The sequence below is a fragment of the Peromyscus californicus genome, unplaced genomic scaffold (genome assembly GCF_007827085.1).
Source record: "Peromyscus californicus insignis strain IS unplaced genomic scaffold, ASM782708v3 Scaffold_17__1_contigs__length_78620276, whole genome shotgun sequence".
Lineage (NCBI taxonomy): Eukaryota > Metazoa > Chordata > Mammalia > Rodentia > Cricetidae > Peromyscus > Peromyscus californicus.
In genome coordinates this window covers 12,179,616-12,193,292 of record NW_026294469.1, presented here as the reverse complement: position 1 = coordinate 12,193,292, position 13,677 = coordinate 12,179,616, and the positions used below count along the sequence as shown (strand labels likewise).

Sequence of the window (13,677 nt, the reverse complement as noted above, 5' to 3'; positions counted from 1 at the left end):
AGAAAACCTCAATTGAGAAAATGCATTCATGAGATCCAGCTGTAAGACATTTTCTTAATTAGTGATTAATGGTGGAGGGTCCAGCCCATGGTGAGTGGTCCTGGGTCCTATAAGAAATCAGGCTGAGCAAGCCATGAGAAGCGAGCTAGTAAGCAGCACCCCTCCACATCCTCTGCATCAGCTCCTGCCTCCAGTTTCCTGTCCTGTTTTAGTTCCTGTCCTGACTTCCTTCAATCATGAACAGGAATATGGAAGTACAAGCCAAATAAGTTCTTTCCTCTCCAACTTACTTTGGCTATGGTGTTTCATCACAGCACTAGAAACACTCAGACACTAAGCTTCCCTGCTACCTAAATATGATGGCTTCCATTCTCACTTCATCACAAAAGAGGTAGTCTCTGGTATGCAGCCAGAAGAACCATGCAGAAGAAAGCCAGAAGGAGACTGGGACCCCAGTTCCATAAAGAAAAAGTAAATCCAGTTTTGTTCCAGCAATTCTATTTAATTTTGTCTCAGTCCTGAATGACAAGGTATAGGGTTCCTCAACCATCTTGTCTCAACTATTGTCTGTGTTTGTTTAAACCGGTGTCCATTTGATGAGTTGGCGTTTTTCTCTGTCAGTGGCCTTGGGTATTGATGTAGGAAGCACAAGCTTTGTTGTCAGGCAGCCGAAAGAGTAGCCTGGGGAGGAACTCACTGCAACAGACCAAGAAAACAGAGGACATTGTGCAGATCCTATCGGAGATGTACCGTGGCTGGTTTGTGTCGACATGGGAGGGGTGTTTGATTAAAAGCCCCTGTCTTAGGCAAGAAGAACTTTTGTCTTAGAGCATTCTGAGTGAAACAGATTACCTTTCATCCTCCAATCAGTTCAAGTCCTGGACAGCATCAGAGCTGACCTCCATTGAGGAAAATGGAACTCTGGAAGCATGGCCATTTGGATTTGAGCTGCTCATTTCCCTTGTCCAGCCTATGAGGCCACACTGCAGATTTCAGACCTCTGTAGCCCATGAGTTATATCCTTATTCTAAATCCATCTTTGTGTACCTCCTTATCTCCTGTTAGACCATTTCCGAAAGAATCCTGGGTAGCATAACCACCTTTGCGGAAGGACTGGGATCTGTCACCTCTGTCTTGATACTCCCCTTGCTGTGTGTTGAATTACTCAACCAGAGCTTCTGATCAACTGACTTTAATTCAGCTTGCCACCTCCGTCATTGCAGCGGGGGAAGTGAGTGAGTCTGTCCCTCTCTGCTTCTGCAGAGGGAGCCAGGGACTGTGATGAGTCTGCACTCAGGCTACATAGCACCAAGGAATGGAATCCCCATAATTGAGTTGAGGCATGGCCAGGGAGGATTACATAGATCGTGCAGCCAGAGGAAGAAGATCTACAGTGACACAGCAGAAGAAAAGTGGCCATGTGAACAAGAAAACACATCTTCCATTTATGAAAGGAACATAACTGACAAAACTCGGGAATGAAAAACAGAATTACGAGCAGTGCCGGGACCAAATACCTCCTCAGAGAGAAACAGATGCACTCAGAGCTGTAGGAAACAGGCAGAAGAGGCTTTCAGAGTACAGGCTCTGGAATGGGAGCTCATGTGTCACGTGTTTAAATTGCTACTGTGTTTCGATCTTGAATAATTGTTATAAACCTCTGGGCCTTGGTTTCATCATACACAAAATGACATAAGAACCCATATGCCATATGCTTTGTGGACACCTGAATTAGAGAATAAGGATCAAAAGAGCATGTACTATGACACAGAGAATGCCATGAAAATGACATTCATAGAGAAATTACTAGCTGTAGGAATTTGCATGGAAAAAGCAAGACCTAGATTAACAATGTCCATGGGGATAATTAAAGTCCAAAACAGAAGACAAGGTGAAAACAGTGAGAATGGGATAATATTGGGGCTCAACTGAGGGATGTTCATTTCTTTCCTTAAGCAATATAGTAATCCTACACTGAACCAAGTCCCAGTGTCTCACATTCTCAGCCACTTGTCCCAGACAGGTAGAGGAGAGCCCACGTGTTTCAGCATCTAGTAAAATTACTCAGGTAAACATTCCACAGGGAGCCCCTACAACTGAACTAGCTCTACTTGCTGCCATGCTTGAGCATGTAACCAGGCAGGGAGGATCGTATACCTATCCTAGTTCTTTCTATGCTATGTGTTTTGACTAAAATAAATCCAAAACACATAAATTATAGGAGATACATCACATTTAATTTAAAAAGTGCATACTATCTAAAACATAGTTATGAAAATTTGAAAATAAGTAGACATTGCCCAAAGATCCAAGGAGAAATTTATAAAAAGAAACCTACCAAAATATTAACTGATTGCATCTCATAATGGATCCTAGATTTGGTGACAGTGTAGTTAGACGTTTTTTAGCCCATAAACAACTAATCATTTCAATATTACTTTAAAATACCCAGTCTATAGAAAGGGGGCATTCTTAAATGAATTCAAGTTGATATTTTCAATACTAGGATCTTATGAAATTTTTGAAAAAGTTGTTAACAGATATATATCTGAAAATATTATATAAAGTACTTGCAAAACAGTCCTTTAACATAGCAGAAAAATAATAAGTCACTCCACGAACAACTCTTTTTAGGAGGCCAGAAATGACTCTACATTAAGAAATGTAGTTATATGACTTAGTTTGTCAACAAAATAAAAGAGAAATTATGATTTTTACAGAAAGATCCCTGAGATATGTTCATCATATTACAATGTTAACCCTAGCATAGAACGTACACCTATAACCTGGTGTTTGGGGCTGAGGGTGCAGATTCTGAGGCCAGGCAAGTCTATCCAGCAATACATGGAATTTTTTTAATCAAAAGGTTATAGTAAATAAATAAAACACAAACAGATTTCTTGCATATAAACAAAAAATTCTTTTACAACAATCACTAACATTCATATTAACCATTGAAACACTACATCCATTTCAAAAGAAAGTGGGAGAAAATTGGTACATACAAGATGGCATATGGTAAACAGATTATGTTTGCCACAGTAGCAAGACAATAAAATAAAATAAAAATATTTAAAATACTGAAATAAAACAATTTTCTTGTAACTGAAATATCAAGTCTAAGACTTTTCCTCACAAAATGTCTGTATTTAGTATTTAAAACATCCAAATACAGGCTTGAGAGATGTCTCAGAGGTTAAGTGTACTTACTGCTCTTGTGGAATATCAAGGTTCAGAAATGCCAGAAACTCCAGCTCCAGGCCTTCCTGGAACCATTTCTGGCCTTTGTAGGCTCCACTCATTAAGTCTGAAGGACTCTTATATTCTGTTGTTGAAAATTAAAGCTATTCCTCTTTTTGCCTGACAGTAATTTGCTCGCCAGTATTGATGAAAGTCTTTAGCTTTCCCCTCAGCACACTGTCTCCGTAGAAGTGCTTTTGAAGGAAATATTGAAGCTTGTAAAGTTTCTTTGCAGCTCTCTTCATCACAGTGGGGTTTGTGTATTCCTCACGTGTGCTCATCCAGTTGTGAACAGTGTTCATGTGCCTGGCAAAGAGAAGAGCAGTGAGCACCACGTGATGTGTTTCAGATAGGAGAGGTGGACAGGAAAGCCGAGGGAAATGCTGATGGCATCCGTTGATGATTAAAAGTAAATTATTTTGGACTGTTGCAGGAAAACAGCACTGGTTATTTCTGATTGAAATGAGTGCAGGTGGTTTAATTTTCTTTGCTACTCCATGTTTTCCTATTTCTTTGCGATGTAATAATGGATGCACATTAAAAATCAACGTGTTTTGGTGGTTTAAAGGGTGATTTTAATTTGAGCATGTAAAGTTGCAGCTTTTACATTTCTGTAGCACTACTGTCAATCAGGGTAAAAGAAACATGCAACACTGTTTTCTAAGCAGTACACATTTAGAGGACTAGTTATGATAAGAAAATATGTGCTGACAACTTTAAACCTAAATCGTGACTGACACTAACATTATTTTAGTCAATCCAAAATATTTTTCATTTCTAGGTAATGGAACTATTTAGATCAGTTCATGAAGAGCTCAAAGACTCAATAGAACTTTGTGAAACTACAAAATCACAGCTAAAGCGCATGAAAGAAGAGGATGAAAAAGACATTTTCCAAGAGGAAACAAATATAGATACCTATAAGTAAGAATTCACCATGAATACTATGTATGTATAGCATCTAGAATTGAAATGTTAAACAAAACTGTAATAAATATCACTGCTCAAGAACTTTCAAAGAGCACAGAATTTAAATTGCTTATGCCTATATTATCACCAAGTTTATGACAATTGAAATTTAAATATTTAATGTACAAATTTATGATAAAGCAGTATACTTCTATTTAAAGATTGTCATGTATATCCTTAAATTTCAAAAGGATAAGGTATAACACCTTTGTATATCCCTGTCCCCTGTATATAGAAGTGACTGCCTTGCTTTAAAAAAAAGAGATATCATACATTATGAATCAGTGCAGTAATTATATGCATAGGCATTAATTTTTAACTTATATTTATTTTCTTACTAACAGAACAATATTTTAAATGCATAAATTATCTCTTGCTTATTAATAATTGAAAGTTTATCTCCTGGTACTAATTTCTAAAGTAAATATGTCTTCTGATACCTTTCTATCTTGGTTAGGGTATCTATTTCCATGATAAAACACCATAGGCAAAAGCAATTTAGAGAAAATGGATTTATTTCATCTTACACCTGTATTCCATCACCCAGGAAAGTCAGGGCAGGAAGTTGGAGGCAGAAGCTGATGCAGAGGCCACAGGGAAGTGCAGTTTACTGGCTTGTTCAGCCTGCTTTCTTATAGAACGTGGGACTGCTTGTGCAGGGATAGCACCTCCCCCAGTAAACTGGGCCCTCACATATCAATCATCAGTCAAAACAAAACAAAACAACACCACAGACTTGCTCACAGGTAAATCTGGTGAGGACCTTGTCTCGATTGACGTGCCATCTTCCAAAATGACTTTAGCTGTGACAAGTTGACGTAACACTGTCCCGGACACTGCCCAGTTTCTGTCACTGTTATTTAAGTGCTTACTCAAAATTTAAAATCTCATGCTTAGCCCAGACCTACTGAATGTGAATCTGTGCTTTGAAAAGATTCCAAGACAATGTTAGAGCAATAAAATGGTATTATTACTGCTTTTTGTTAACTTTTCAGTTAAATATTGATACAAGATTATAAAATTCTATGGTATGGCAGAGGGGTTGGCTCAGTGGGTAAGAGTGCTTCCTTTGCAAGCATGAGGACCCATGTTCTTAAGCAAAAAGATAGGAGTGACTGTTCATGTCCATAACCCTAGCATCGAGAAGGCAAACAACCAAGCCAAAACCAAAACAGCTTCCTCTTCAGTGAGATTTTGTGTGAAGGCAGTAAGGCTGAAAGTGACAGAGAAAGAAACCAGATATGCTGCTCTGGCCTCCACATGGGTGTACGCATCCACAAACATGCATATATGCATGAACACATATACAATACAAACCCTACCCACAAAAAAATTCACATTATGTTGTCATGTGACTTGACATGTTTTCATACTCCTTTATAAAAGCTTTAGTTCATGTATTTGATGGTACATACATTCTCAGATGCATACAAGTGTAAAGTGACTATGATGTCCTGGGATATTGATTGGCCTCTTAGCACTACGAACCCACCTTTTCTGACTGCTGCATTTATTTTTCCTTAAACTTATTTGTATATGTAATTTTATTAGCTTTTATCTTATTAATATTTAGAAAATATTTTCAAGTTCCAATGTGTTGGAGTATCTGTGTTTTAGAGTCACCTAATAAACATCACACTGACAGAAATATTTATTCTGTTATAGCAAGCATGATTTTAAAGTCAAGCCACTGAATGCACTCACAAATCACTAGTACAGCCCTTGAATATAAACTATTTGACCCATTTTGATTATTGGATCTTCTTTCATGTTGTTACATATTATCATTTCATTCTCCCTTATTCTCTCTGGGTGACTATAATTCTGTTTTATTATTTTGTGAGATACATTAATTGCCAAATTCAAACTTACATTGTCACCTTCAAAACACATTAGATACTGTTGATATATTGGTTAATAAAAAAATAATTAAAAGTTTGCTCTATTTATCCATTTCCCTTCACTTAAACATCTGTTGATTGTAGAATGCTTTATTTTTATGACCTATAAGAACAGTTTTATTATTTTTTAAAGAAGGATTTTAAATTAAATAAATGAACAAATTTACTGTCATGACCACTACTTGTGCTTGGACTGCACCTTCTGTCTTCCTCAGTTGACAGACCTCTTAGAATAACAGCTTTAGTGAGGTGCTCTTGACAAGTTGAGGTTGATTGTGAAAGAAGAAGGATTCTAGTATAAACAAGACATAGGGCCTGGAGAGATGTCTCCGTGGTTAAGACCACTGGCTACTCCTCCCGAGGACCCAGGCTCAATTCCTAGAACCCACATGGTGGCTCACAACTGTTCATAACTTTAGTTCTGGGGAATCTGATGCCTTTATATGACTTCTTTGAGAACCAGGCATGCAAGTGTTATCCAGACAAGATTGCATAAAAATACTCATATACATGAAATAAAATATATAAAATAACCTAAATAAATGAAATATTATAGAGTCTCTGAATTTTAATTTTCTGTAAAGAAGAGAGTTCATCATGTGATTTTTCCACTGTCTTTTTAAAGCTCACTTATGTTCTTGAGACCTTAAAGATTTATTTTTTATGTATATGTCTGTTTGTGAATGTATGCCCCAAATGTTCAAGTGCCCAAGAAGGCCAAAAGGGGTGATGTTTGTACTCCCTGCTCTTTCTCTGCTCTTCATCGTTAGAGCTTCTTCATTTTGACATGTTACATAAATGCATCTTGAAACAATCAACGTTTGGATTCTTGTTTCCTCTTTTTTCTTTCATTAAATGAAATGCCATCTAGATTAATCCGGCTTAGCATGTGTATCAAAAAGTCTGTGGAATTTATGACTAAGTGGGATCTCCTAGCATAGATGTTCCAGACTTATTTAACCAACTACACTTTGGGGGACATTTGGTTAGTTTCTAGTTTCTTGTGAGTTTGATCAAAACTGCTTTAGGAATTAATGTGCAAGGTGTGAGTATTAACTTTTCATTTTTTCTGAAATGCCTGTCTCTGAGTATGATTGCCAGAGTGTGTGCTAAGTATGGCTTTAGTTTTTTTTATTTTATAATTTACTTTAATTTTACATATCAGCCACGGATTCACCTGTCCTCCCTCCTTCCCCCACTTCTCCCCAGCCTACCCCCCAATTCCCATATCCTCCAGGGCAAGGACTCCCCTGAGGATTCAGCTCAGCCTGGTAGATTCAGTCCAGGCAGGTCCAGTCCCCTCCTCCCTTGACCCAGGCTGAAGCAAAGTGTCCCTGCATAGGCCCCAGGTTCCAAACAGCCAGCTCATGCACTAAGGACAGGTCCTGGTCCCACTGCCTGGGGGCCTCCCAAACAGTTCAAGCTAATCAACTGTCTCACTTATCCAGAGGGCCTGATCCAGTTGGGGGCTCCTCAGCTATTGGTTCATAGTTCATGTGTTTCCACGAGTTTGACTATTTGTCCCTGCGCTTTTTCCAATCTTGGTCTCAATAATTCTCACTCATACAATCCCTCCTCTTTCTCTCCAATTGGACTCCCATAGCTCCACCTGGGGCCTTGCCGTGGATCTCTGCATCTGCTTCCATCACTCACTGGATGAGAGTTCTACCACGACAGTTAGGGTGTTTGGCCATCCGATCACCAGAGTAGGCTTTAGTTTTAATAGAAACCACAAACTGGCTCCAGGGTGTGAAGGGACCATTTGACAACCAGTAAGAAGAGATCACTTTTTCTCCCAACATAATATTTTTACTAATTATTTGAAAACTTTATAAAATGCACCCCAATCATGCTCTGTTCCCATTCCTCCCTGGTCTGCCCTTCCACCCTGTTGCACTCCACCCCAAAAGATTAAAAAAAACCAGCAAGTCCAATTCATGTTGCACATATACTCATTGAAGCATGGTCAAATCCCAGTAGCCAGCCCCTCAAAGATAATTGAGTCCCCCTCCCCACCCCCACCCCCACACATACATACACTAGAAGCCATCAACTGTGAAGAGCTACACTTTGCATCTTTATCACAGTTTTTAAGGAATCTCTTCAATTGCTTCCTATCTTGACTGTTTCTTCTCTTTTGGGGGTTATGGGATGGCAAGGTTGTCACATAAGCCTTCAATGTCTCTCTTTCTCAATTATAAGATGACAGTCATACATACCACTGCTCCCTTGCCAATGACAGCCAGTAGCAGAGTGGATCTTGGACTTCCACATGGTTTCTGGAAGTAACATAGACTCCAGTGGCAGCAAGGAGCAGAGGCTTCACCATGGTCCCCAGTGGCAGCATGCACCATGGACCTCAACATGGTCTTTGGCAGCAGCACAGGTCACAGATATCAACATGGTCTCCTGTGACAGTCCTGATCATGCACACCGACATGGCCCCGAGCAGCAACACAGACCAAGGACACCAACATTGCTTCCAATGGGAGCAGAGATCATGGATATCAACAATGGCCTCTGGCATTCACACAGACAATAGATATCTACATGGTCCTTGGCAGCATAATGGCTATGTTGATGTGACTTGTCTGTGCTACCACCTGAGATCACTTTTTAAAAGGAAAAAGAAAATACAGTCCCTCTAGCACATTTGGAGCATTGAAGTTTTAGTTCACATTTCTTTTGAATGTTTGTGTTCATATGTTATTGATTATTTTATTTTATGAATATCTGGTCAAGTGTTTTTCTGACTAGTATAGATAATTCTTTCTTTACAGAGAATAAGAGTTTATTTTTTTAAATTAGATATATAAATTGCAAATATCTTATCGTTTATGAAAGGTTTCTCTTTTTATCCCATTATTGGGATATTTTGTCATAGAAAAGTTTTAAGGTTTGTTAGAATTTAATTTGCCAGTTCCTTTTTCAGGCTTAGTATCATGGAAAACCTCCTGTCCTGATGCTCAATTCACAGAGTGTTTTCTTCTAAAATATTGTATTATAGTTTTACATGTTAATGCATTAAGTGAATGATACATGAGATTTAGTCAGATTTAGCTATTTCTTTCCTCTTCACTCAGTTTCCCCTTGCACATCCATGTGGACTGGCACCATGTGTCATACTGCTCTGGTTGTCATACTGTTTTGTGAAACATGGTCAAGAATCATCAAGTCATATTTCCGTGACTCTACTTGTACACACTGGGTTCTGTTTCATTGCTCTACATGCCAGCACTGCCAAAAACACCCTTTTTTGATCAACATATATAGGCAGAGTTTTCCTGTCCCCCAGCCACTCTCAAATAATCACTCAGAGGCTTAATATAAATTATAAATATCTGACCAGTAGCTCAGGCTTGTTACTGACTAGCTCTTACAACTTAACCCACTTCTATTGATCTATATGCTGCCCTGAGGCTTGTGGCTTTTACTTCTATCCCATTTTGTATGTCCAACTCATTCTCCTTCTGGCTAGTGACTCCTCTGACTTCATCCTTCCTCGTCCCATCTGTCCCACCTAACTTTATCCTGTGCAGCTTTTGGCCAGTCAGCTTATTTATTAAAGGAAGAATAGTGACATATATTCACAGAGTGTACAGAAGGATTATTCCACAGCATTTCCCCCTTTTTGTTTAATTAAAAAGGAAGGTGTTAACTTTAACATAGTAAAATTATATACAATAAAAATAGTTATCAAGTAAAAATTACAGTCTATTTGTATTTGGCAAAATTAGAGAAAATACTCTATTATCTATCTTAGCTTGGTGAGTTTTATACCTAATTTATTTTTATCATAAATAAGGAAAACTGTAATTATAACTATATAGTCTTTAACACCATCAAAAACCCCAGAGTGGTGAAATGTTACCTAATGACAGGGACCTCGGGCTTCCTAGACAATCACCCAAAGTTCTTCTGTAACATTGGAGCATCCAGCTCTGGCCTGCAGGCCTAGCATATCTGACAGACTTTCTTGTGTAGGAATTTTGAGGGACTGTCTTATTTTGCCTTGGCAAAGTTCTGCAGTCTGCATTCTTTGAGTCCTGCTTGTTCAGTTTGGACAGTGTATTGTCAGCAGTTGAAGCAAAGACAGTTTCTTTGCCCACATGGCTAGCTTTTGCCATAAAGAAAACAAACACCATATGGAGTTTTTTTGAGGCCCATCATTTTCATTGAAGTTGATGGGTGCGTCCAGGAACAGAAGTGTCTTACTGTCGTGAAAAGCCTTAGGTTATTAAAGATATTAAATGACATATTCTGTAGGTCTTTGAAGTGTTTGAAGACTATCTATCTATCTAAATATATCTGTTTATGACCTTGAAAACATACCTAACCTGACTATAAGTTTTACTATTATAGATAAGTCCTAATCTGTATTTTTAATTATGCATTACATTTTTAAATGGATTGCATAAGTACAATAACCCAAACAAGAGTAGAAACATATGTATGGTATAACAAAAATAACTTTAAATTTGTATCAATGTACATAAATCCATACCAATGTAAAATATTTAATACTAGTAGATGCTGTTTTGGCTTGTCATTTCTATATCCTATCCCCCTTTTATCCTTTAGAAAGAGATCTTTGCCTTTAACTCCTTTGTTTAGCTTTTTTCCTTTTTTAATTAAGAATTTTTTTTTTACATACCAATCAAAGATTCCCCCTCTTCCCTCCTCCTGCCCCCCCACCCTCCCCCTACCAATCCACCCCTCACTCCCACCCACATGAAAGCAAGGCCTCCCATGGGGAGGCACATTCAGTAGAGGCAAGTCCAAGCCCTTCCCCCTGCCTCAAGGCTGCAAGAGGTGTCCCATGATAGGTAGTGGGTTCCACAAAGCCTGCTCATGCACCAGATGAATTCTGAGCCTACTGCCAGGGGGCCTCCCAAGCAGATCAAGCTATACAATTGTCTCACCATGCAAAGGGCCTAGTCCAGTCCCATGTGGGCTCCACAGCCATTGATCCAACTTTCATTAGTTCCCTCTAGTTTGGTTTGGTTTTTCCTGCATGTTTCCCCATCATGATCCTGATGCACTTGCTATAGAATCCCTCTTCTCTCTCTTTGATTGGACTCCTGGAGCTCTGTCTAGTGATTAGCTATGGATCTCAGCATCTGCTTCCACAAGTCATTGGAGAAAAGTTCTGTGATGACAGTTAGGGGATTCACCGGTCTGATCCCTGGGGCAAGTCAGTTCAGTTCAGACACCCTCTCAACTATTGCTAGTAGCCCAAGCTGGGGTCATCCTTGGGGATTCCTGGCAACTTCCCTAGCACTGGGTTTCTCTCTATCCCCATGATGTGTCTCTCTATTATGGTGTCTCTTTCATTGCATTGCCCCTCCCTCCCTTTTCCAGCTCAACCATCCTGATTATGACCAATAATAATTTGTAACCAACTCCACTTATGATAATAAACACCCATAACCCATTTGGGGAGAATATGGGCATAGTTCTCTAGAGACTTCCTGTTGATTAGGAGCACTGGTAATCTTTGGACCCTGAGAAAATTTAGGATAATTGTTAAGTCTTGGCTGTAGTATTCTCTGAGGCAAGATCATCTCGGTCAGTAGCTTAGAAGCTGTTCTAAATTCTAGATCAACTGGATTATCATTTTCATTAGTGTCTGGTCCCCTTGCTCTGAAAATATATGAACTTTTAAAGGTAACACAATATCTGTATTAGTACAAGTATAGATTGTGCATTGTACACAAGTCAGCCAAAGGTGATTTTTTTTTTGTTTTATGTTTGAGCAGGTAAAATTTACATCACATGTCTCCTAGTTCTTTTAGGTTTATTTCTTTAGGTTTGTTGCTAAGATTATCATGGGGTCTTCCTCAATGAAACCTAATTTTCTTTAACCATGAATAAATTCACAGCCTTTCACTTCCTTTGGAAATAAAAACATAATCTCTCCCCCAAAGTAACATATCTTTTGACTTAAATTTTGAAGTCAAGATATTTTTAAAATATATAGGTTGGTTAAATCTAGCAGTTTTCATAATCCAGTGTTTCTTAGCAGCCAAAAAATTCAAAGATAACACAATAACAACAGGATCCAGACTCTGTATTTTCCATCTTTACATGGCTTTTTCTTTTTATATTACTTTATTCTCCTTTTAAGGACCTTATTTTATCATTTTAAAACTATATTTTTCTTTTTTTTTTTTTTTTTTTTTTTTTTTTGGTTTTTTTCGAGACAGGGTTTCTCTGTGTAGCTTTGCGCCTTTCCTGGAACTCGCTTTGGAGACCAGGCTGGCCTCGAACTCACAGAGATCCGCCTGGCTCTGCCTCCCGAGTGCTGGGATTAAAGGCGTGCGCCACCACCGCCCGGCAAAACTATATTTTTCAATCAATGACTGTATATGCTCTTTCTTTTCTCTTTACTAAGCCTGTGTGTGTGTGTGTGTGTGTGTGTGTGTGTGTGTGTGTGTGTTGCTTTTTCAAGACAGGGTTTCTCTGTGTAGTTTTGATGCCTGTCCTGGATCTTGCGCTGTAGACCAAGCTGGCCTTGAACTCACAGAGATCCGCCTGACTCTGCCTCCGGAGTGCTCAGATTAAAAGCATGTACCTTCAATATTATCATATAAATCTTTTGCTTATGTACATTTTTGAATACACTGTAAATTGTTTAGAGGTTGTTGTTGCTGTTGTTTTCATCTGATTCAGTATTTACTGCTTATCTCTATCTTTTTCTGACTGAATGAGTCCTTAAACTGCTAAGTGGCTTGACTAGGCATAACTAGTACCTCTATCTCTGTCCTGGTGGTTGGCTCTACCCCACATGGTTCCCCAAGAGCCCAGCTTCATGGTGGAAATGCCAGGGATAGTCACATTCACTGTTCCTACTCTGGGGAGCTTCTGGGTCCATGCTGCCAAGAAGCAGCCCAACCACTGCTTATAAACACCATTCAAGTGTTCCTTAGTAGGACCTCCCAAAAAATACTCTGTGCCACTATCATGAAAAAGGAAGCCTTATCTTAAAGGAGCACTGCCTCTATTTACAACTAACAAACAGAGCCTAACCAAGAAAAGGCAGTTACCAAGAAGCCCTGCTTGATTTCAGTGTGTGTATGTGTGTGTGTGTGTCTGTCTGTCTGTCTGTGTGTATGTGTGTGGTTTTATAACCCTTTTGAAAGCTTTTGCAGCCTTTGTATGGATGTACCTGGCCCTGGACATTAGGTTCTATATACAGGTGGAGTTTTCATGTCCCAGCATTTGCTTCTATATTACCACACTGAGGCTTAATATTACTTATAAATGTTCAGCCAATAGCTCAGGCTTATTACTAACTAGCTCTTACAACTTAACCCATTTCTATTAATCCATGTACTGCCCCAAGGCTTGTGCCTTATACCTCTACCCCATTTTGTATGTCCAACTCATTCTCCTTCTGCCTGATGACTCCTCTGACTCCACCCTTCCTTATCTCATCAGTTTGGGTTTCCCGCCTGACTTTATTCTGTTCAGCTATTGGCCAGTCAGCTTGTTCATTAAACCAATGATCTTTGACATATACACACAGTGTACAAAATATATGTTCTTCACAACAGAAAGTGGGTGA

The 13,677-nt window shown here is 38.9% G+C and overlaps 1 protein-coding gene across 1 annotated transcript in view; it reads left to right on the top strand.

Moving 5' to 3' along the window:
- Ccdc178 (coiled-coil domain containing 178) overlaps window positions 1–13,677 on the top strand; it is a 309,743-nt gene that overhangs the window by 31,191 nt on the left and 264,875 nt on the right. Inside the window, exon 9 of the mRNA XM_052742751.1 lies at window positions 4,022–4,164. Within this exon, the coding sequence (XP_052598711.1) occupies window positions 4,022–4,164 (143 nt within the window). The remainder of the gene's footprint in view (window positions 1–4,021; window positions 4,165–13,677) is intronic.